This window comes from Denticeps clupeoides, chromosome 19 (genome assembly GCF_900700375.1).
Source record: "Denticeps clupeoides chromosome 19, fDenClu1.1, whole genome shotgun sequence".
In the NCBI taxonomy this organism is placed as follows: Eukaryota; Metazoa; Chordata; class Actinopteri; order Clupeiformes; family Denticipitidae; genus Denticeps; species Denticeps clupeoides.
This window is the reverse complement of record NC_041725.1, coordinates 16,834,931-16,857,745: the sequence shown is the minus strand read 5'-3', so window position 1 is coordinate 16,857,745 and position 22,815 is coordinate 16,834,931. Positions and strand designations below refer to the sequence as shown.

The 22,815-nt window shown below is 42.9% G+C and overlaps 2 protein-coding genes across 6 annotated transcripts; one reads left to right on the top strand and one right to left on the bottom strand.

Moving 5' to 3' along the window:
• Nucleotides 1-1,388: 1,388 nt before the first annotated feature.
• On the bottom strand, nucleotides 1,389-2,270 carry LOC114769642 (serine/threonine-protein kinase Nek1-like). Its single transcript, XM_028962834.1, has 3 exons — nucleotides 2,113-2,270; nucleotides 1,706-2,004; nucleotides 1,389-1,596 (listed from the first exon to the last, which is right to left on the bottom strand). Exons 1-3 carry the CDS (start codon nucleotides 2,268-2,270, stop codon nucleotides 1,412-1,414), a joined length of 642 nt encoding a protein of 213 aa, XP_028818667.1. The 3' UTR covers nucleotides 1,389-1,411.
• Nucleotides 2,271-7,915: 5,645 nt separating this feature from the next.
• Nucleotides 7,916-21,626, top strand: nek1 (NIMA-related kinase 1). Of its 5 annotated transcripts, none has more exons than XM_028962161.1 (36): nucleotides 7,916-8,014; nucleotides 8,488-8,633; nucleotides 8,751-8,847; nucleotides 9,252-9,349; nucleotides 9,441-9,524; nucleotides 9,617-9,684; nucleotides 9,776-9,862; nucleotides 10,748-10,802; nucleotides 10,916-11,116; nucleotides 11,732-11,804; nucleotides 11,875-12,050; nucleotides 12,183-12,248; nucleotides 12,591-12,650; nucleotides 12,735-12,782; nucleotides 12,863-12,943; nucleotides 13,333-13,496; nucleotides 13,585-13,698; nucleotides 13,779-13,881; nucleotides 14,140-14,229; nucleotides 14,749-14,832; nucleotides 14,911-14,988; nucleotides 15,081-15,176; nucleotides 15,257-15,397; nucleotides 15,490-15,555; nucleotides 15,643-15,841; nucleotides 17,263-17,391; nucleotides 17,490-17,660; nucleotides 18,196-18,390; nucleotides 18,512-18,617; nucleotides 18,782-18,858; nucleotides 18,930-19,147; nucleotides 19,665-19,822; nucleotides 19,931-20,229; nucleotides 20,347-20,480; nucleotides 20,737-20,869; nucleotides 21,025-21,626. In XM_028962161.1, exons 2-36 carry the CDS (start codon nucleotides 8,517-8,519, stop codon nucleotides 21,036-21,038), a joined length of 4,080 nt encoding a protein of 1,359 aa, XP_028817994.1. In that variant the 5' UTR covers nucleotides 7,916-8,014; nucleotides 8,488-8,516; the 3' UTR covers nucleotides 21,039-21,626. The 5 variants fall into 5 exon arrangements, with proteins under 5 accessions (XP_028817994.1, XP_028817996.1, XP_028817997.1 ...); XM_028962162.1 differs by having other exon boundaries at nucleotides 7,918-8,014; nucleotides 8,491-8,633; XM_028962163.1 differs by lacking the exon at nucleotides 12,183-12,248.
• Nucleotides 21,627-22,815: the final 1,189 nt, after the last annotated feature.

The following is a 22,815-nucleotide window of genomic DNA, read 5'->3' as shown; positions in this document are numbered from 1 at the left end:
CAGACCACCTCTGAATGTGGTCTGAGTGATCTGAGCTTATTGCGGAACAGACACTGTGGAAGGTACTATCCAGATTTAACCTTGATTTATGTTCAACCACATACATAACGAATTATGATATTCAGCAAAATGAAACCATTTCATTAAATCATTAAAAACAAAGTCCATTATCAAAGACAAAGGGGATGTTCATTACACAGCAGCAATCTCCATCCATCCTGACAGAAGCCATAATAACGGTTTTCACTGTAGTGTGATGTAGTTGTTACCATAGCAACATTGTAAACGGCAACATGACAGTTTTTAACAAAAACAAAAAACCTTCATGAACTGCTTCTGAACAGCCAATATAAAAGTTAGAGTTAAAAAAACTGAGAAAAGGAGGTCAAACTGGTTTGTAAAAAGTTGAGACTGGTGTGGTCTGGCAGATGTGGGATCTGGAAAGAAAATGAGCACCTGACCCTTAATGTTTATGAACCTTGGCAAGGTCCCTGTCTAATGTTGAACACATGGCATGAATATCAGACTTTGGTCAAGTAAAAGATTGCTCTACTCTCCCCTTACAAAAGTGCTTCATCAGTACATAAGGAAGAGAGAAAAGAGAGAGAGAGAGAGAGAGAGAGAGAGAGAAACACCCATGCATGTATGCCTGACACCGCTTTTCTACAGACCACCGCCCTCCATAATGGGGCTCAAATCAGCCTCAGGTGCATTCTGGGAAGACTTCAGTGTGCCAACAGATTGTCTGACCCTGCTAGGGTGGTAGTAGCCTAGTGGGTAACACACTCGCCTGTGAACCAGAAGACCGAGGTTCAAATCCCACTTACTACCATTGTGTGCCTGAGCAAGACACTTAACCCTGAGTGTCTCCAGGGGGGGACTGTCCCTGTAACTACGGATTGTAAGTCGCTCTGGATAAGGCCGTAAATTGCTGTAAATTGCTGTAAATGTAAATGATAGCAGAACAGATGAAGTGTGCGCTTACTCATCATTATCTGTTGGAAAAGGAGACAGAGCAGAACGAGAAGCATTATTTAGTTGCACCCACCTTCTTGGTAAACCTCATCAGCCATGACCAGGTGAAGGATCTTGGGATACAGGTGCTGGTGTTCAGCACCCAGGATGTTCTGCACCATGTTGGAACCCATCTCAATATATATGTATATATATATATATATATAAACGTAAAAGAGATCAAATTAAAGATTGCAATATGAGGTTTTTAAGATACCCGTTCCCATTATGTTATACTGTCTGCAGGCCTAAAACACATTTCATTTTAACTTTTTATCGCCACAGACCACCTGAGATTTTAATATTCACATATTCAGTGCTTGCAAAAGAGATTTTACACAAAACCTAAATTAAATGGCTGTGAATCAGTCCCAGAACCATAGAAAAGCTTTATCCATCAGCTCTCTAACCACTCATTCATGTGTAGAACGAAATGAAAAGTTGACACCTTGATCTTGTTGTAGGCCTCAATAAAGGCCTCAAAGCCCATCTCCTGCTCCAGGTGAAACCGCAGCTCCTCCAGGCGGCTGAAGATGCTGTCGTGCTGCTCAGCATCGCTCTCCTCCTCTTCCTCACTGGAATCTGGTAAAGAAGCAAAAAAAAAAAAAAAAAAAAAAACAATACTGACACTAATATATGGAGAAGCAGGTTAAATTTGCAAATGAACAATTTTTAATTTTTTTTTTTTTACCTGAATGCCACTCTTCATTGAGCTGCCGTTCAGTGTTTGGATGCTCTTCCTCGTCTTCCTCACTCAGGCCATTAGTTACTGGCTCTTCTTCAGGACTCCCATTTGAGGTCTCTGCTCCTTCACCCCCTAAACCATTAAGGCCCCCTTCGTCCTCCCCAGGGCTCTCATTAAGCCCAGGCTTGGGACCATCGGCAGGACTGTCATTAGATGCTCCGTCGTCCTCCTCGTCACTGCACTCATCATGCAGGAGTCTTTCCATCGAGGCACGAAGCTCACGCAGGTCATCATCCTCATACACACTGACACACACAAAGGCAGGATGATGAGAGATGCAGGGACATGATAAGTGTGTGTGTATTTAATGAGTGTGTGACCATTAGTGAAGTTAATGTGTGACAGAATCTCACTCCTCGATCTCTGAAGGCTCCTCTCCTTTGCCGTCGTCCTCCAGGTCCTCTATCTCCAGGTTGTTCTCAGGGACAGCAGCTCCATTTGACTGGACAGGGTCACCCTGTGTGCTCCTGAAGAGCTTGCTGAGATCAGAGAGTGAGCACGTCCGCAGCATCTGAAGCCCCCAGAACATTAAAACACCAAATAATTATTCAGAATGTTCATTTTCATAATTTAATGGACATGAGTTCAAAACATCTTTATAAGACTAGAAAAACAGACATACAAATTGATATTGATATGACATCCACCCAGGCCCTCAGACTTTTCCCCTCATACGAGTCTATGATCCACTGATCTTCACATCATGGCAGTAATTTTACAAATTTTCATAATAATGGTAAAATAGATTTTATTTCCAGTTCACCGGTGACTGCAAATGGCTTCTCAAAGCTGTGTCCGAGTGACTAACCTAGATCTGCTCTGTGTGTGTACGTAACAGAAGAATGTGATGTGACATGCGTGTGTACAAGTCAGTGGTGTGTGTGTGTGTGTGTGTGTGTGTTTAAGAAGCCAGCAGAGTGGCCTCTGGTATATGCTGACACATCAAGGATGTGGAAGAATTGCATTAGTAACGCTCCAGTCAGGACAGTTTAGAGCCTAGACGACCTTACTGACCGTTCTCGCTCATAACTCCTCCTCGTATCATTCTTTCCCGACTATACTGACCGGGCCTATTAAAGATGCACGAAGGAGAGTGTCCTCTATGCATGGTCATACTCGCGATCCCTTCATTAATAAAGACTGGAGAAAACTCTATAAAAACAGAAGAACTCCCCCTTCAAAAGAGATCCATCGACTGCAAAACTGCATATTCACTCACACTGAGAACCCACTTTTGGTATTTTGCAACAATCAAAACTATTAAAGTAGTAGTAGAGAGAACATTCTGAAAAGTGCCTGAAGAAGTGTGCCACTCCGCTCAGAGCCTTATTCGGGTCACTCTGGCAGTAAGTGGCAATAAGTGTCTCTGCTGCAGAGCCTCTTCAGTGTTTTCTAGCCCAGCAGGCACTGAGAACATGCAGGGCCACACCAAAAGGAATGCCGAGGTTGTCATTTCCCTGTAGGGGTTGCCCAGGGGGGATGTGGGGCGGGAACGCGAGGCCGCGGAGGAGGTGGAGTCTTCCACAGAGGACTAAGCCAAGAACCGAGAGAGAGAGAGGACTGGGCAGCTTTATGAATATAGGATCTTTACCGGGAAACATGGCTGCAGACAGAAAAAACAAAGGAATGCCAAAGAACCAAAAAACTAGAGTAGGATGTGTGTCCTGTTGCTCACCTGAGGGTCCTGGTTGTTTCTCCTCTTCCTCTGGCTCCTCCCTGCTGGTTTCTGGGGTAACCTCGCCCTCTAGTGGCCTATAACAAATTCAAACTCACGCTGCTGCTTTTTTTTACTAAATTAAGACATAATTGATATATATTCAAACATTTTAAACATTTGTCCAGAGTATCATTTGTAGCTCCATACACACTTTCTGTTTTTATAGATCATACACTCGTGGCCAAAAGTTTCACAAATGGCAGCGCCATCCAAAAAAGACCTCGAATAAGACCTCTGAGCCCTCTTTGTTTTTCCCGGTTATATGTACACATCGCAGCAGGGGTACAAAATAGTCACCACCACCTGATGTTCTATTATATCTGTAAAGGAAATATTCAATCTTCATACAGGTTGGCAGGGTATGTGGCATATGATCGCTCCAAAGGCCCAAGTGTGATGGACGTGTCAAAATGTTCGCTATTCTTGAATAGTTCCCTGTAAAGCACAATCTTAAGAGGTTCAACAGGATCAACATAAACCTTATTTATAATATCACCATAACCAACCCTAACACTGTGATCCAAAATATGATTGTTGATCTTTTTGACTATATCCGTAATAACTCATGTGTAATAACTCATACGTACTGCGATATTTTTGGTCAAAAAGACGGTTTTATCATCCTCTCCAAAAGTCACCCATGTTCTCAGATACTGGAATTTGATTAATGCCACTTCCCAAGCACCCTTTAATATCAGAGGTCTTGCAAGTTTAGTTCTGTACTTGGAAATAGCATTATCAGGGTGCACAGTCTCAACAGTGTTTCATTAAACCCCTCGTCGCCCATGGTGTTGTTTAACGTGAACGCATTTGAAAATTATTTAAACATCTACGACATCTTTTTCAGGGATTTTAATGGCCAACCCAACCACCTCACCAAGACCACATGTTTTTTCCCCACATTCTTTAAAAAATGTTCTCAACTTTTTATAATTTCGCCATCATAATGTGTAGACTGGAGGTATACAATCTGAAATAGGGAAAAATTCCTGTGTATTGTTTTGTTCATATCCTTTAAGGTTAGGGTAACCTCACTTTAGAAACTCTAACAGCATCACCGGTTTTGTATTAAAACACTAAATGTTTTCTGCTCCGCATCGTTCGTGCCAAACAGTGATTTCTGTCTTTCTTTAATATGAATATAGGCTCGATACAGTGCCTTTTACAGACTACTTGTATGTTTCACATGACTAAGTATGTGTAAAATAAGTGGACCTGGGCAATCTCTGAAATAAAGCACCCTGGACCAGGAGCCTTGTTATTTGATAACTGTGAAATTGCTTTCTCCATCTCTGCTCATGTAAAATCTGCATTTAATTCCTGTATTGAAATGCTGTCTAGTTGTGGGAGATCACACTGATCCAAAAGTTCGATGGACTGACTCGGGTCACAATGTGATCTAGGAAGCGTACCTTAAAATTTAGAAAAGCAATTTTTTATTTCAGCCGGGTCAGTTATTATGTCTCCTTGCTTATTCTTTGTTTCATGTATAGCACCAGTGGCTTGTGCATGTCGTAGTTGTCTTGCAAGCAGCTTATGGGGATTTTCTCCAATTTCATACAGTTGTTGTCTCCTTGTAAATGCTGAACATACTTGTTTTGACAAAATTTTATTGTATTTATATTCAATATTTATATTCAATATTTCCATATCTGGAGTAACCTGATACAATATTTCCACAAATAAATTGTTCTCCACCATTTTAAGCTCAGATGCCTGCTCCTTTTTCTTTAGAAATATGCACCGTAGAGAGGATTTCTCTACGTGTTATCCGCCATTGTCGTATGTATGATGCGTTCGAGGTTATAGGTCAAGTTGGGCTAATACGCCAGGGATGCCCTGCTTTGCAGAGGCTGCATGGAAGCCACTTTCAGACCGAATGTGGCATTTACTTTGTTTTGCTCTGAAACTCATTATTTTCTATGGCCTGCGCAGCACAAGGGCGGTCTCCCGCTTGCCAGCGGTCTTGTGCACGCACCACAGTCAATGTAGAACTGTCAAAGTTCCTGCAACTGTTGAGTGCAAACCTCACAACGCTGCCCCTATGAAATTATGCAGGTATTGCATCCTTATCCGTATACGTTACATACATTTTTCCGTATGTGCACAAAAACCGATGAAAAGAGCGCAGGATACGGACCACCGCTGTACGTACGTACATACAGTACGTATTTAGTTCACAGCAAGTAAATTTATGCCTTAACTCTTTCACAAAATAGTGCATATCTTAACGCAAATGCACATTACTTCTAATATTTCCTCATGAATTCACAAACCAAAACAAAACATTTTCTCTGACTTGTCAAAACATGGGACCACCTTTTGACAAGCTCTTACAAGTAAAATTTTTATCGTAATCACACTTGTTAGATGGGACGTCGTGGAGCCATGACATTTCTGTGCCTTTGTTGTGCATGGAGATTCAACACCTCCGTTTTTGCATGTCTTTGTCGAACGGCATTGCAACATTTGGCGGCCCTCCCCCGAGCCAAACGTGTGAGGTGCCGGCCGTCGGGACCGCCTGCTCTCTTTGGATTTTCCGGTCTTTCATTTTAGTTTTCTCTGTAACATTGGTACCTTTTTACAAACAATATTCACATGTAACTGCAATAATAATTTACTGGTGTTAATAAATTAGAAACTTAAAATCCTTTTAACCTCTATTGTGCCATGCCTCTTTCTGCCAGGTAACATCAAGTTGGAGTGGTTTGAATACAGTGCTTTTTGTGTGCTTCTGTTTTTTAACTCTACTCTCCCCGGTTTTTACACACTCAATACAACACCAGACGTCCCAGGTTCAAATCCCACTTACTACCATTGTGTCCCTGAGCAAGACACTTAACCATGAGTGTCTTCAGGGGGACTGTCCCTGTCACTACTGACTGTAAGGTGCTCTGGATAAGGGCGTCTGGTGAACCCCATAAATGTAAACATGAAATTATCGCCTGGTCCTACAGACGTCATCCCACCCCGACTCATTAAAGGTCCCTGCATTCAGATGTTGCTTAATAGTTGTCTCATCTTCATTCCATTTTTATGCCAATGATATGCAAATCTACCTGCCCCTAAAAAGGACACATACCATCTTGATCTTGAATCTTGAATTACTTGACTGCGTGGATGACATCACTGAATGGATGGCTTTGAACTTCTTACATTTTAACAAAAGTAAAACAGAGGTTTTAATTTTTAATCCCACGACCACAAAAAATAGCCCTAATTTGGACCTTGGTTTTCCTCTGTACAGAATCATGGATGGTAATCTTAAAATGGACAAGCAGAAAAGCACTGTAGTCAAAGTTCTATCATCTGAGACTTTCAGATAAAGTTAAGCCCTTTTTACATTGTAATGATTTTGAGAATACCATTCATGCTTTTATTACATCAAGGCTTGACTACTACTATGCTCTTCATTTTGGTCTCCTACAGTCACAATTATCACTGCTGGTCCAGAATGCTGCAGTGCACTTGCTGACGGTTACTGAACACATTTCACCAGCTCTTGCTTCGCCGCACTGGTTGCCGGTTTGTTTTAGAATTCAGTTTAAAATTGTATTAATGGTTTTAAGGCCCTAAATGGACAGGCCCCACCCTACATAACAGATCTTGTTCATCTTCAGCCGACCCCTAGATCCTTGAGCTGAAACGGCAACGCCCTCCTCTACATCCCCCGGTCTTGCCTTGAGCAGAAGGGAACCTTATGGAACCAGCCACAGCCTCACATTAAATTAGCTCTTTCAACCTCGGCTTTTAAATCTCTGCTTAGAGCTCTCTTTAGCTTTCCCAGAATTCTAAAGTTTTCTTTTAATTGTATTTTATTTTGTACTGTATTCTAGTTTGTATTTTTACTTCTTGTGTATATATTTGTGTCCTTTTATGCCTGTACAGCACTGTTAAAGTGCTCTAGAATGTTTGACTTGACTACTGTATAGTCCGATTATATTCCTAAAAAAAAACAACAACTATAATTTGTGTGTCTATGAGAGTTGCCTGTGTAAATGGACCAATTCTGATCCCTGATAGCAAACCAGACACAGACAGTATGACAGTTAATGTCAATGTCTGTGTGATTTTGATAACTGAAATTATGCATGAGTGGTTGGTGTTGTATGGTGACTTTTCCGTCCTGAATATTTAGATAGTCATAATTTCCCTGAAATCAGTCACATATTCATTCTATTTATTAAATTTTACAGTCCACTTAGATATTCAATTACTAGAATTTGCACCAATTTTGATAGAACGTTAATAACAGTTGACATATTTGCCTCAAGTTTATTTCCGTCACGGTTCCTGCGTAGCCTGGAGAGTTGCTATGGGACGTTAAACAGACCACTGTGTTACATGGACGCGCTCCGCTGTGATTGACAGCATGTCTGACTAATCAGAACACAGCTTCTGCCTGCTTGGCCAATGATATTGAAGAACATTGGGTGTTTAACCCGCCCCTTCTCCCGGGTGGACGGCTACTGTCAGAGCCCGTCGGATGTTTGACGGTTTTTCACAGTTCTCAGGCGAAACGAAGACGCGTTTTAAAAGTAAGTGCGCTGCGTGGACGCGGACATCTTTTTCCTCATGTCAAATGTGCGTTTTAATTCCGCGTGTGAGTGACTTTTGTGCGTTGCGCCCGTGTTTGTGGTAAGTCGCTAGCCGGCTAGCTCTTCTGCGTCTGCAATTAAGAGCATCGCTCGAGTGAAACGAGTTTCCCGTCCACCTTAATTAAAGCTGTCGGCACCGCAGAGGCCTCGCTTTGTTTAATGCTAGAACTGTTTTCATGCATGTAAAGTCCATTCCAGTCATGTGTTGCAGCTTGCTAGCTTTTAATGGATGTCCTGTGGACGGACTTGCGTGCAAACTTGATATTTATACACGGCGTGTTTACAGTTTCATAATGCTATAATACCGAATTTAGTGAAATTCAGACAATAGATGATTAACTGGTGCCCATTATTGCGATTTGCAAAAAGGACCCTGCATCATGATTTTATTTTTATTTTTTGTGTGTGAACAGCAGTATGAGGATTCAGCTTTCCTGGAATCATGGAGAAATATGAGAAGGTGAAAAAGATTGGGGAAGGATCATTTGGGAAGGCAGTGCTGGTGAAGTCCAGGGAAGATGGACGACAGTATGTCATCAAGGAGATTGGCATCTCTCGGGTGAGGAAAAGGCACTTTGTGGTCATTGCTGCATGGTGCCAAATAACGAATAGTAGCATCCTAGCCAGGTTTCCTCACATGTGTTTAAAACTGGTCTTTAATCTTGTATTTTAATAGATGTCAAGTAAAGAGAGACAAGAGTCCCGAAAAGAGGTGGCAGTTCTGGCCAACATGAGTCACCCCAACATCGTCCAATACAAGGAGTCATTTGAAGGTGACTGAGCAGAATCTATCATGAATAATATTGCTCATATGATATTGTCATACGCTGTGGGTGCAGCCAAGGTGCCAACCTTGAGCAAGATAGCGTCCCCAGAGGGCGTATCTGCACAAGAGCAACAGTGTGCAACTTGCAGACCTCCATGAGTGAAGGAAATCTAATAAACCTAATTAATGATTTCATGTCTGGTTTGAGAGTCAGTCTCCAGAACATGTGTCTGAAGGAGAGAGAGAGAGAGACATAAAAAGCTTGAGATTGATGGTCTGCCACTACTGCCAAATGTAAATTGATTGTACATTTGTCTTCTCTCCGCTTTATTCGCGTGTGGGGTCCACAGAGCTATTTTGTGATTACTTCTCCCCTGCATACGCTCTCCTTCTGCTTCCTCCACTGTCCAGAAAGTGGCTGTTTGTACATAGTCATGGACTACTGCGAGGGAGGGGACCTGTTCAAGAAGATTAACTCTCAGAAAGGAGTGCTCTTCCAAGAAGAGCAGGTAAGGAAACGGGTGTTGATGGAATAGAGGGCCATTGAGTAAATGAAGCCAGTGTCCGTATCTGTGTTCGATCGTGCTGCTCTTTCCATAGATTCTGGACTGGTTTGTGCAGATCTGCTTGGCTCTGAAACATGTGCACGATCGCAAGATTCTTCACAGAGACATAAAATCTCAGGTAAACGTCTTTTACACAGCTCGAAACTGCATGTGTGTGTGTGTGTGTGTGTGTATGTAAAATAATGTAATTGTTTTTGTCTGCATTGACAGAATATATTTCTGACCAAAGATGGAACTGTACAGTTGGGGGATTTTGGAATTGCCAGAGTTCTGAACAGGTGTTTGTGGTGTTTTTTTTTTGTTTTTTTTTATTTTTTGTATTCTGTATGTCAGAAAATGAAACGAACAATCACACGTTTGTTGTTGCAGCACTGTGGAGCTGGCCAGGACTTGTATAGGAACACCGTATTACCTTTCGCCAGAGATCTGTGAAAACAAGCCGTACAATAATAAAAGGTACTGGCGTCTCTGACTGTGTACAGGAGTTTGTGCTGCTGTGTGTGAGAATAGCAGTTTACCAACAGACAATGCGACATGATTCAAGTTTGCTGCCCATCAGTAACTTTTTGCACTGGTTGTAGTTAGGTGCACCAAATTTACGTGAGCATCGCACTTAACAACGCAGTTTCACTTTTTCATCTTTTTAAATTGCTGTGCGCATAGGCAATATTCACTTCAGGGTTTGAACTTTATTATCATCTCGGTCTGATGATTTGTTTTCTGCTTTAATTCGTGGCTACATCTGCTCTGTCTATGTGACTGGTCCAGGCTACTCACCTCTTTGTCTGACTGCAGCACACATACTTTCAAACGTACAGGAAAATCTATACCACGGCCAATCAGAGGCGGGCCCCGCCCTTCATGATCTCTGATAGGTTCATGTCATATTCTAAACCAAATATGCATTTGTTGCATTTTACATTTACATTTAAGGCATTTATCAGGTGCTCTTATACAGAGCACCTTACAATCAGTAGTTACAGGAATAGTCCCCATGGAGCAACTTTATGTGCCTTATATGTCTTGCTCAGGAACACGGTGGAAGTGGGATTTAGGTGTGTTACCTACTAGGCTACTATTTTATGTTTGAGGGCTATTTTTATGTTTAAAGCATAATTTATCAATATACGGCTCACTCATCATAAGACCAGTTTTATGTAAGACATGCAGATGGGGGAGTGACCACTGTTTTTCAGCACCAGAAATGAGTGGAATTTACACTTGTGTGTGTGAGTTGCATGACAACACCTGCCAAGGAACACTTACCCATTCCACCTTGTGTGTTTTGGATGATATCTCTCCCTTTGTCCTCTCTCTACCCTCCCCTCTGCCCTCCTGTAGTGATATTTGGGCCCTGGGATGTGTCCTGTATGAAATGTGCACCCTAAGGCATGCTGTAAGTATGGTGACTGAGGACCCATGTGCTTAATTTCCCGTATGGTAGGCTTACCTTGGTTCTAGTTTCAAATTTAACTCTGTATATCGTCTATTTTACTTGTTTCCATTAAGTTTGAAGCAGGAAACATGAAGAACTTGGTTCTGAAGATCATTCGCGGCTCCTACCCACCCGTGTCTGTTCACTACTCCCAAGATCTGCGCTCCCTTCTTGCTCAGCTGTTCAGACGTAACCCCCGAGAGAGACCCTCCATCAACAGCGTCCTGGACAAGCTGTTCCTGTCCCGGCGGATACACAAGTATCTCACTCCACAGGTCAGATAAGGCTCCACAGCCACACTGTGCATCGTACACACACTCATATCTGAGCAGTACACAGGTTAAACATTCTGTTTGGGATCATACTGTTCATTCTACTTCACTGTTCAGAGAGCGGCAGCTCAGACGGTCTGATCTGGAAAGGTTACCTCCCGTTTCTCATGTTTGCCCACCCACAGAACTTCCCACCCCTCCCCTAAAAATGTAGCTCCGCAGACAGTCATGGCTTCTAAACTTGCCAAGCATTCCAATTGCTCGGTGATCGAAAATTAGCTCAAATGTAGAAATGTGGTGACGCTGTACCAGTGGGTTAATTTTTTTTTTTTTTTCTGTAAAAACGCATACACAACTTCCTGTCTGCACCAAACATTGTGGTTGGTGAATGGTGTTGATGTCATTTCCATGAATGCCTCCCTTCCTTCTATAGGCTGTTCTCCTCCTCATTAGCTTTTAAAGCTACAGACACCGAAACAGAACATCTTGGGGGAATCTCCTCGCCTTCACCAAGGCTGAATTTCAGAAAGAAACTTCAGATACAGTATTAGGGGACAACTATGGGGGGGAAAAAAAAAATAATAGTGGACCTTTCTTTTTTTTTTTTATGTCTTTCAGCTCATTGCTCAGGAATTCAGCCACACTGTTCTTCACAATCAGCCTAAAGCCAGTGTTGCACAGGGGGTACCAGGTGAGTGATAGTCACACTTCATCACTAATATTTTAGTGCTATGTAAACACACTTTGCCATGTCCTTACAGCAAAACGCCCTGCCCCTGGACCCGTCCCCATCTCCCCTGCTCAGAAAATCACAAAACCAGCTGCCAAATACGGAGTGCCTTTAACCATAAGAAAGCCCTCAGATGTAGTCAGGAAGGCCTCTGATGCAAGGAAACCACCTTTTGCTGAGAGGAAACCAGTCACCAAACACAAACAGGTCAGAAGGAGCACTTGCCATAACAGCCGGGCAGTCAGTCCCACTGTTTTGTTGGAAGAGCCACATCATACGCTACCTTCCGTTTGCATGTGTATGTGTGCTGAGACTGAACGCCATTGTCATGTCATCCAGGCTCCCTTCCCTGCAGCACCCCAGAGGAGAGTGAGTCGTGTTGAGGAAGAAAGGAGAAAGTTTGAGGTACAGAAGTCCAGAGCCCAGTATTAACCTCTTCCTATCTCCTAACACCGTAACCCCTCTCCTGCTGCTGTACTGCAGGCTCCCTCTAGTTTTCTTTTCCTGCAAATTCCTCACTTTTTTTCAGCCAACCTGTCATAAGGCAGATTTGTTTCTAGCCCCTCCTCGATTTAAGTCATCAGAACATCCATTTACTGTGGTGCATCCTAGAAGTGTGCCTGAATACATGCTGTATTCCGTGCTTATTGCAATTATCATCCCCATGTCGTCTCACCCCCTTTCACACAGTACTTAAGATGAACTACTGTGTTTGATAACTGCTGTAGACTTCTGTTCAAATGACAGGAAGGAGTGAGGAAAAAGCGAATGGAGCTGATGGAGAAAGAGAGGAAGCAGAGAGAGCAGGTTAGTCCGACCTCTGACACTTCAATTCTCTGTTCATAGGCCTTCATTCATTGATTCATTCAGACTCTGCTTTGTCATATTTAGATGATATTGCTAAAGGCTGCCCAGATGAAGAGGTTTGAGAAGGAGAAGGTATTTTTCCTGCCCAATAAGTTTTTCAGCTATTAGGTCAATGAAGTGAAATATATTAATTTCCTCTTTTTAACGCGTAGTTAAACCGAATCAATCGTGCACGGGAACAGGGATGGAGACACGTCCTCAGCTCTAGTGGCGGCAGCAGCCCAGAGAGAAAGGTATAATCTTTGTAATCATGGTCATCCTTATTATATATATTGGGGCAGTGGTGGCCTAGCGGTTAAGGAAGCGGCCCCGTAATCAGAAGGTTGCCGGTTCGAATCCCGATCCGCCAAGGTGCCACTGAGGTGCCACTGAGCAAAGCACCGTCCCCCCACACTGCTCCCCGGGCGCCTGTCATGGCTGCCCACTGCTCACTCAGGGTGATGGGTTAAATGCAGAGGACAAATTTCACTGTGTGCACTGTGTGCTGTGCTGCTGTGTATGTGACAATCACTTCACTTAAAAAAAAAAACTTATTAAAACAAATGTCCAGACATTTAAAATGATAGAAAATGTAGCACGTGTCATCTCATAAAACTATTTTTTTTTTTCTTGTTTGTGGCAGTTTTATGGAGGTGCTGCCTTAAAGGCACCCTCTCCCACCCCCAGTCCTGTCCCCGAACCTGGCCCTGTCCAAAGACAGCCCCCCAGCGTGGGTCAGTATGACCACTTCTATTTTGTTCTGGACACGCTTGGCAAACCTGATGCTAAGGAAGGGGTGCCCGCCAGGTGAACCAAGCCCGAATGAATTAGCGGATATTTGCAATTTTCTGGCTTTTATTAGTTTGTTTTTATATGCGTGTACCTATGTGATAAGGGCCGTACTGGGTGCTGCAGCTCGAGTCATGTCAAATGGCCCTGCCGAATCAGATCCTGTGAAAGTGGAGCTGAAGAGGATCGAGCAAGTGACCAAAAACGCCCAGGTCAACCGGTGAGTCTGTGAGCGGATGATGAAGATTGCCAACTGAGATCTGCGCTCATTAGCCTGACTGCCACTGTTTCCGGCTCCAGGCTCCGCGGTCGGGCAGCAGCAGAGCGGGCCTGTCAGGTTGAGGAGTTCCTGCAGCGCAAGAGAGAAGCCATGCAGAATAAGGTTCGCGCAGAAGGACAGCTGGTACGTCTTATTGTGCTGTTAAGCATGGTCTACTTATCTGGCCTGCAGAGGTCTGATTCACAGGATGAAGCGCGCCTTTTCTGTCAGGTGGTGAACATTTTACGCAAAGGGAGACTACAGATGCCGGGCTTCGTTTCCACTTGCATAGACACACAGTACTGGGCTAATCACCTCTAATTTAATATGCACCAGTGTCGTAGAATGGTGGGTTAGAACATGCGTGGTTCCTCTGAAATGTTTGAATTGAACGGTGAACAGGGAGCTCGGCAAAACCTGGCCGCTGTCTTTGGGAGGCGTCTGAATACCGGGCGGTGCCGAAGAGCCAACAGTGCCAACAAAGAAGAGGAGGTAGGAGCCTGGCTGTGGATGTCCTACCTGCTCCTCACCTCCATTACTCATCACCTGAGCTATGCCCTGCCTGAGTGGTTTCAGTTGATGGTTTTTCTTTGTTCTGCATGGCACAACCCTCCACACAGTCCCCTGTAACTCATAACCACACTGCTGTCCGACAGTACCCTACATAGAGATGGGGTGCATCTCTGGATGGGGTGTTCCTGTGTGTGTACCACTGTTTTATGTGTGTGTCCATAATAATTGGTTGTTCCCAGATGTTCAGTACATTTGATGTTCATTTCTTTTGTTTCTTCTCAGGTCTAATTGACTAAAAGGAATTTGGTCCTGCTCATTGTATTTTCACTTTTTTGTTTGATATTTTGGTTCTGCTGGTAAAATTTCATTTGTTCTTTACATGCTCTTTGTGTCCTGTCTAAATCCCACCATTTTCTCCCCCCCTGCACTACATTGTCATCTTCATAGTCTTCCTGTATGTGTATTAGCTTTTCTGCTAATCTCCCACCTGCATTTCAGGAGTATTTGTCAAGACTGAGGCAGATTAGACTGCAGAACTTCAATGAGCGTCAGCAGATTAAAGCTCGGCTCAGAGGAGAGAAGGTATTTACCATTATGACTCCATTTTTTAATTCATTATTCAGAGTTTGGCCTAGAACACTTGTTGAATGTTATTGTCAGTATGATAGTGATGGTTCGGACAGCCAGGAGTCCAGTGAGGAGGCAGAGCTTAGGAGGAAGAAGATTGAAGCACTGAAGGTAAGGTTCTCAAAATTGCACTGGTGAATTTAAGACTTTAACCCTCCTGGCATCCTCGTAAACATTTGGTGGGAATTATGTGTGGGTTTCAGGCCCAAGCAAACGCCCGTGCTGCGGTGCTGAGGGAGCAGCTGGAAAAGAGGAGAAGGGAGGCCTATGAAAGAGAGAAGAAGGCCTGGGAAGATCAAGTAAGTTTTTTTTTTTTTTTTTTCCCTATTGCTAACTCCCCTCCCTTCTTCTCTTCCTAAATGGATAGTCTTTTTCTCAGATTGGGGTGAGAGGTGTGAAGATGGCAGGAGAGCCTCCTGACTCTGTCCCAGAGTCAGAGCCCATACAAGCAGCCCTGCCTCCTCCCAAGTTTACAGTCCCGGCCATTTCCATGACTGCGGCGCTGAAGGACGTTGGAGCAGTGAGTCCATTCAGGGTTATTTGTGCAGGAGCATCTAGAAGAACTGGAATCAGGATCGACTTTAAAAAAGGTTCTTTGCTCACTTCTGACAGCTGGCGTCTGGCCAGAATCCACCGGTGAAAGATGAATCCCCTCAGGCAGAGGCATCTCTAATTCAGGTGAGAGTGGCACATCCTTAAAAGACTGAATCACTTTAGAACATGACTGCCCACTTTTATGTATGATGATTATTTTTATGGTTCTAGAATGAGAAGAAAGAGATTCTCAAACGCTTGAATGAGAACCTCAAGGTTCAGAGCCACGAACCGGAGAAGCCGGTGGAAAGCCCCACCCCCCAAGAGGACCGGAAGCAGTGGGTGGCTGGAGGTCCACCCAATATTTCTGTTGCTCAGCAGACATTAGAGGAAACCTGCCTCAGTTCTCTTGTTGAGACCAATAATGAAGGTCAGATCTCAAAGTGGCACTAGTTGAAGTTGACTTTATTGTCATTTCAGCATGTTAGACGGTACATAGTGAAACGAAATAACATTTCTCCGGAACCTGGTGCTACATGTTACATATTGAACAAAGTTACATACTGACATGAAGTGCACAGACAAACTGGGCCTGATAAAGTGCAAACGGGACATAGGCAGTGCAAGAGTAACATTTATTTACTGGTAACCTCTAAATAATTTGCCGAATTTGTTATGTGCAGTATTTTTGTGTGTTTGTGGAATTAGCCGTCTAGCGCCATAGGCAGTTCGTCTAAATTCTTCACTCTGGAGTGGACGTGTTCTTTATATTTATTATTTTATAATTATTTTTTTCTCAATCAAAAGAGTCAAGCATTCAATCTGTCAGAAATTCATTGGTCACAATGCACTTATGCAGCGCAGCACAATCACAATGTCAGATCGTGCAATTACATTCAAGCAAAATGATGTTTATTTATATAACGAGTACTGAATATATTATGGAATGAAGCGACAACATATTATGTCAGTGTCTGGAAGTTTTTGAACTCACTAAACTGAGACTGGCTGCTTGGACTCACTTCAGTCTGTTAACCGTTCCTGCCGTGTTCAGGACTGGAGTCAGGGAACGCAGGGAAAAATTCATTTCGATCATTTAAATCTGGTTAATGATCAGTCAGCAAACATGATTTTCCGGTCTATAGTACCGATTTATATCTTTTCACATGTTAAATAAATGTATTAAATGTTTTTTTTGATAATTGATTTTCAAATCTCAGCCAATGTTGTCAGGTGATGGGGCTGTTCTTTCGTGGCAGGTGGTATTTATTATTACAGGGGGCTTATTACTTTTCACAGGGTTTTATCCAAATGCCACATCACAGTTCAAATTCCGTTTTCGTTTGCCGTTCAAAGCCAAACCCAGCCCCAAGACACTTAACCCTGAGTGTCTCCAGGGGGGGACTCCCTGTCCCTGTAACTACTGATTTGTAAGTGGCTCTGGAAAAGGATGTCTGGTAAATGATGTAAATGACAAAGATTGGGAAAAAAATCAAATCAAATATATAATTAATATATCAAATAATAAAACATTACTTGAGATAAAATGCAATTAATATTGTATTTTAAAAGAGTTTCTGGCCCTCACAGTGTCTGCAGAGAAAAAAAATTCTCCCTTGGAGAAATGTAATTGACGACCCAGATGAAGGGTCTTAAATTTGATGAAAATGACCTTAAAAAGTCTTATAAAATTCTTACATTTGTCTTCCTTAAACCTGCAGAAACCTGGGTACGCTCTTAAGTGTGTTTTCCTAAGCACAAATCTAATTTGAATCACAAACACTCTGCACGTAACAGTTGTGTGGCCTGATTATGCAATAGTCCGTTTTACCTTTTACGTGTTTTCTTCAGCTGCTCAGTCCATGTCTCCAGATGAGCGGCCGTGCTCCGGTGGTGACCGGCGAAAGTGGGATGTTGCTGAACCCCCCGTCCTCTCTGTGGCCCAGCAAACGTTAGAGGAGACGGTCTTCACTACAGCTGGTGTGGCCTGCCTTCCGACTTCTCGCTACACATGATCTGCATGTATCTGTAGCTGCATGCATATGTTTTTTTTTTTTTTTTTATGTTTTTCATTTCAGAGCAAACTTCTGGTGAGGTTATTTGTATGGAGCCCTTGCATGAGCAGGGCCCCAGAAAGTCATGGGAGCAGAGACCTGACTCTCAGGTGCTGAAAGTTTTAGAGCAGGCAACGCTTCAGCCAGTCACACAGCTGCTAAATAATTCCAGCACACTTGAGAAAACAGTCACTGGTAAGTTGCTCTTAAATATGATTCATTTTGGTATTTGTTGTCACAAATTGGTGAAAAACTGATTTTGACACCCTAAGATACCGTAAATCACCTTTTCTGTTGACTTAGTTTTGCCCTAAGTCCAGTCCAGTCCTGTCCTGTCCTAGTAACCCTAGCCAGCCACTAGAGACCTGACAAGCTTTAAAACATGAAATTTTACCAAAAGAATTTTATCAAAATGTACCTTGTGAGGACAGTCTTTTTTTTTTTTTTCCTTTTATTGCTGTTACTTCTCTCCATGTACCTAAAATGCTCCAGAATACTCTTTTTGTCAAACTTTTGTTCTTTTGGGATTAAAACCATTGCAATGTTATATTTTGTGCAGACAGATGCATGAAACAATAAATATATTATAATAAATAAACTGTGTATAATGTAGCCATTGTAAATATGGCTACATTAAAAATTGTTTTTGAATACAAGTACTCAGATGTTCCCTGATATTTTTATTGTATTAAGTACCTTCGGTGCAAACTTTTTGTGACTGTTTTTGCAGACAGCCTTAAATCATCACCAGGACCTTCCAGTGAAGTGGATGGACTCGAATTGCCACACCAGTCACAGCCAAACCCACCTGCTGATGTACCACTGGAAGAACTAGATATGGATGAGGCACTAGTCTCAGAGCTTGACGAACCAGCACTTTTATCAGAGGAGACTGCGATGAGCTCAAAAGAGACAGAGACAGAGGGTAGGAGACTGTTTACGTGTGGAAATGGATGAAGACTGACATCGTTCAACAGCCATGCCACTGTAGGCCAGATACCTGGTACAATAACCAGACTCTCACTACTTTAACATGCTGTCTGCAGTGCCAGATGACTTGGAGTCAGTAGTCTTGGAAGAGTCCTGTCCACTCTCTGAAAATCCCCCAGCAGGAGTGGTACAGGCATGGTGCTCAGATGCCAACCAGCCAAGGTCTGTATGATCTATAAGTGCAGAAAGTGTGTATGGAGCTACTAATACTATGATACTCTGGACTATTTTGGAATCTATAACAATTATGTCTTAATTTAGTAAAAAAAAATACAAAAGTAGAACCTGGAAGCAGCAGGGTGAGTTTGATGTTGAATTTGTTATAGGCCACCAGAGGGCGACGTTGCCCCAGAAACCAGCAGGGAGGAGCCAGAGGAAGAAGAGAAACAACCAGAATCCTCAGGTGAGCAACAGGACACACATCCTACTCTAGTTTTTTGTTCTTTGTCATGCCTTTGTTTTTTCTGTCTGCAGCCATGTTTCCTGGTGAAGATCCTATGTTCATAAAGCTGCCCAGTCCTGCTCACCGGCGCACGGCAGTTCTCTCTCGGTTCTTGGCTCAGTCCTCTGTGGAAGACTCCTCCTCCTCCGTGGCCTCGCGTTCTCGCTCCACATCCCCCTTGCGCTCCAAGCAGCAGGACTCTCTGCTGATTGGTCTGTCAACTGGCTTGTTTGATGCCAACAACCCCCAGGTGGGCAAACCCTACAGAGAAATGTGAACCTCGGCGTTCCTTTTGCCATGGCCCTGCATGTTCTCAGTGCCTGCTGGGCTAGAAAACACCGAAAAGGGTCTGCAGCAGAGACCCTGCTGGCTTCTTACACACACACACACACACACACACACACACCACTGACTTGTACGTACGCATGTCACATCACATTCTTCTGTTACGTACACACACATAGCAGATCTAGGTTAGTCACTCGGACACAGCTTTGAGAAGCCGTTTGCAGTCACTGGTGAACTGGAAATAAAATCTATTTGACCATTATTAGTAAAATTTGTAAAATTACTGCCATGATATGAAGATTAGTGAGGTCAGAGACTCGTATGAGGGCCTGGGTGGATGTCATATCAATATCAATTTGTATGTCTGTCTGTTTTTCTAGTCTTATAAAGATGCTTTGAACTCATGTCCATTAAATCATGTAAATGAATATTCTGAATAATTAATTGGTGTTTTAATGTTCATGTTCTGGGGGCTTCAGATGCTGCGGACGTGCTCACTCCCTGATCTCAGTAAGCTCTTCAGAAGGGCACAGGGTGACCCTGTCCAGTCAAATGAAGCTGCTGTCCCTGAGAACAACCTGGAGATAGAGGACCTGGAGGACGACGGCAAAGGAGAGGAGCCTTCAGAGATCGAGGAGTGAGATTCTGTCACACATTAACTTCACTAATGGTCACACACTCATTAAATACACACACACTTATCATGTCCCTGCATCTCTCATCATCCTGCCTTTGTGTGTGTCAGTGTGTATGAGGATGATGACCTGCGTGAGCTTCGTGCCTCGATGGAAAGACTCCTGCATGATGAGTGCAGTGACGAGGAGGACGACGGAGCATCTAATGACAGTCCTGCCGATGGTCCCAAGCCTGGGCTTAATGAGAGCCCTGGGGAGGACGAAGGGGGCCTTAATGGTTTAGGGGGTGAAGGAGCAGAGACCTCAAATGGGAGTCCTGAAGAAGAGCCGGTAACTAATGGCCTGAGTGAGGAAGACGAGGAAGAGCATCCAAACACTGAACGGCAGCTCAATGAAGAGTGGCATTCAGGTAAAAAAAAAATAAAATAAAAAATTGTTCATTTGCAAATGTAACCTGCTTCTCCATATACTAGTGTCAGTATTGTTTTTTTTTGTTTTGTTTTTTTTTTTTTTGCTTCTTTACCAGATTCCAGTGAGGAAGAGGAGGAGAGCGATGCTGAGCAGCACGACAGCATCTTCAGCCGCCTGGAGGAGCTGCGGTTTCACCTGGAGCAGGAGATGGGCTTTGAGGCCTTTATTGAGGCCTACAACAAGATCAAGGTGTCAACTTTTCATTTTGTTCTACACATGAATGAGTGGTTAGAGAGCTGATGGATAAAGCTTTTCTATGGTTCTGGGACTGATTCACAGCCATTTAATTTATTCTTTCTGTAAAATCTCTTTTGCAAGCCCTGAATAAGTGAATATTAAAATCCCAGTTGGTATGTGGCGATAAAAAGATAAAATGAAAGATTAAATTTTTTTTGTGTTATATAATCATCATATCTGCACTCTTCTATTTAACTCTCTCTTGTAGGCCATTCATGAGGATGAGGACGAGAACATTGAGATGGGTTCCAACATGGTGCAGAACATCCTGGGTGCTGAACACCAGCACCTGTATCCCAAGATCCTTCACCTGGTCATGGCTGATGGGGCTTACCAAGAAGGTGGGTGCATGGGAGACCGTAAGAGAATCTGTTTGATTTTCTGATGCTCACAGCAGCTTTTTTTTGTAGAGGGACCTCATCTGTGCATTTTATCCTTTACAGGTTAAAGCACCCAAATAATGTTTCTTCTTCTGCTTTTTCTCCTTTTCCAACAGATAATGATGAGTAAGCGCATACTTCATCTGTTCTGCTAGCAGAGTCAGACAATCTGTTGGCACACTGAAGTCTTCCCAGAATGCACCTGAGGCTGATTTGAGCCCCATTATGGAGGGCAGTGGTTGGGTCGAAAAGCGATGTCAGGCATACATGCATGGGTCTCTCTCTCTCTCTCTCTCTCTCTCTCTCTTTCTCTCTTCCTTATGTACTGATGAAGCACTTTTGTAAGGGGAGAGTAGAGCAATCTTGTACTTGACCAAAGTCTGATATTCATGCCATGTGTTCAACATTAGACAGGGGAGGTCTTCTCCTCGGTTGTGACCTTGCCAAGGTTCATAAACATTAAGGGTCAGGTGCTCATTTTCTTTCCAGATCCCACATCTGCCAGACCACACCAGTCTCAACTTTTTACAAACCAGTTTGACCTCCTTTTCTCAGTTTTTTTAACTCTAACTTTTATATTGGCTGTTCAGAAGCAGTTCATGAAGGTTTTTTGTTTGTTTGTTTTTTTTAAACGCTAACTGTCATGTTGCCGTTTACAATGTATAATGGACTTTGTTTTTAATTATTTAAATAAATGGTTTCATTTTGTTGAATATCATTATTCGTTGTGTTTGTGGTTGAACATAAATCAAGGATAAAACTGAATAGTACCTTCCACTGCCAACTGAGCTGTGTGCTGTGCACTTTCACTTTGACATTGTCTGTGTCTGGTCTTCTATTCTCAAATACACATATTATAGTTAATTTGTTTAAAGAAGATTAATAATAGAGCAGACTACCATATAATACTCCGGTTTTAACACTGATTTTACTTGTATAGTACAGGTTTTAGACTTTTAAACCTTTGACTGTCTAAACCTCACATAGGTCAAATATGATTATGATCAATGTTATGATGTTTTTGATACCTTGGGTTTTCTGCATTTGATTCAGTCTAAACCAATTACACATACTTCAAAGAACAGCAGTACATAGGTGACTCCAAACCAGCCAAGAAGGTGAAATAACACCTTCAGAAATGTACAGAATTGTCTGCCGACCTCTGAATCCTGTGCTTAAGTTAGCATGAAAATGGAAGCTTGCAGTGAATAGGGACGGATCTGCGACCAACTTATCTGACCAGCAGAGACTGACTTTGCATATTGTGACAGAAGTATTTTCTGACCCAGTTGCTTTAGAAGTTACGGACCTACCATCTATGCAACATGCTCATTGCAGTCATTTTGTAATAAAATGTAGAAAAGTGCGTCAGTAAATTATTCCATGTTCTGCAATGCCGCTATCCAGCTTTCGTCTTTTTCTTAACACGTAATAAACACAAGAGCCACGAAGAAGGGGGATACCACCACCACCTTCCAGCACCTTTTTCCAATTATCTACAAGCAAATGCCTGTAGATATTGCTGGTGGGGTGAGTGTAGTTTTGTGTGTTCTTGTTTGGTCATGTTGATGGTAATATTATAGCTGAGTGATGGTTCGAACCAGGAGGAGGGGCTACAGATGCGGCTGGACTGTATAAGGCTGGAAGGATCTCAGTCCACTAAAAAGGCAGGCTTTATGGGAAGTGGACCCATAAAGCACCGTCCCCCCACACACTGCCCCGATAACAAACAACAAAGTGAAGTGATTGTCACATGTGATACACAGCAGCACAGCACACGGTGCACACAGTGAAATTTGTCCTCTGCATTTAACCCATCACCCTGAGTGAGCAGTGGGCAAGAATGTACTGCTAGAGGTTGCTTAGGTTCAAAGTAAATAATTGTTAATTATGAGTTGCTAAAGGTT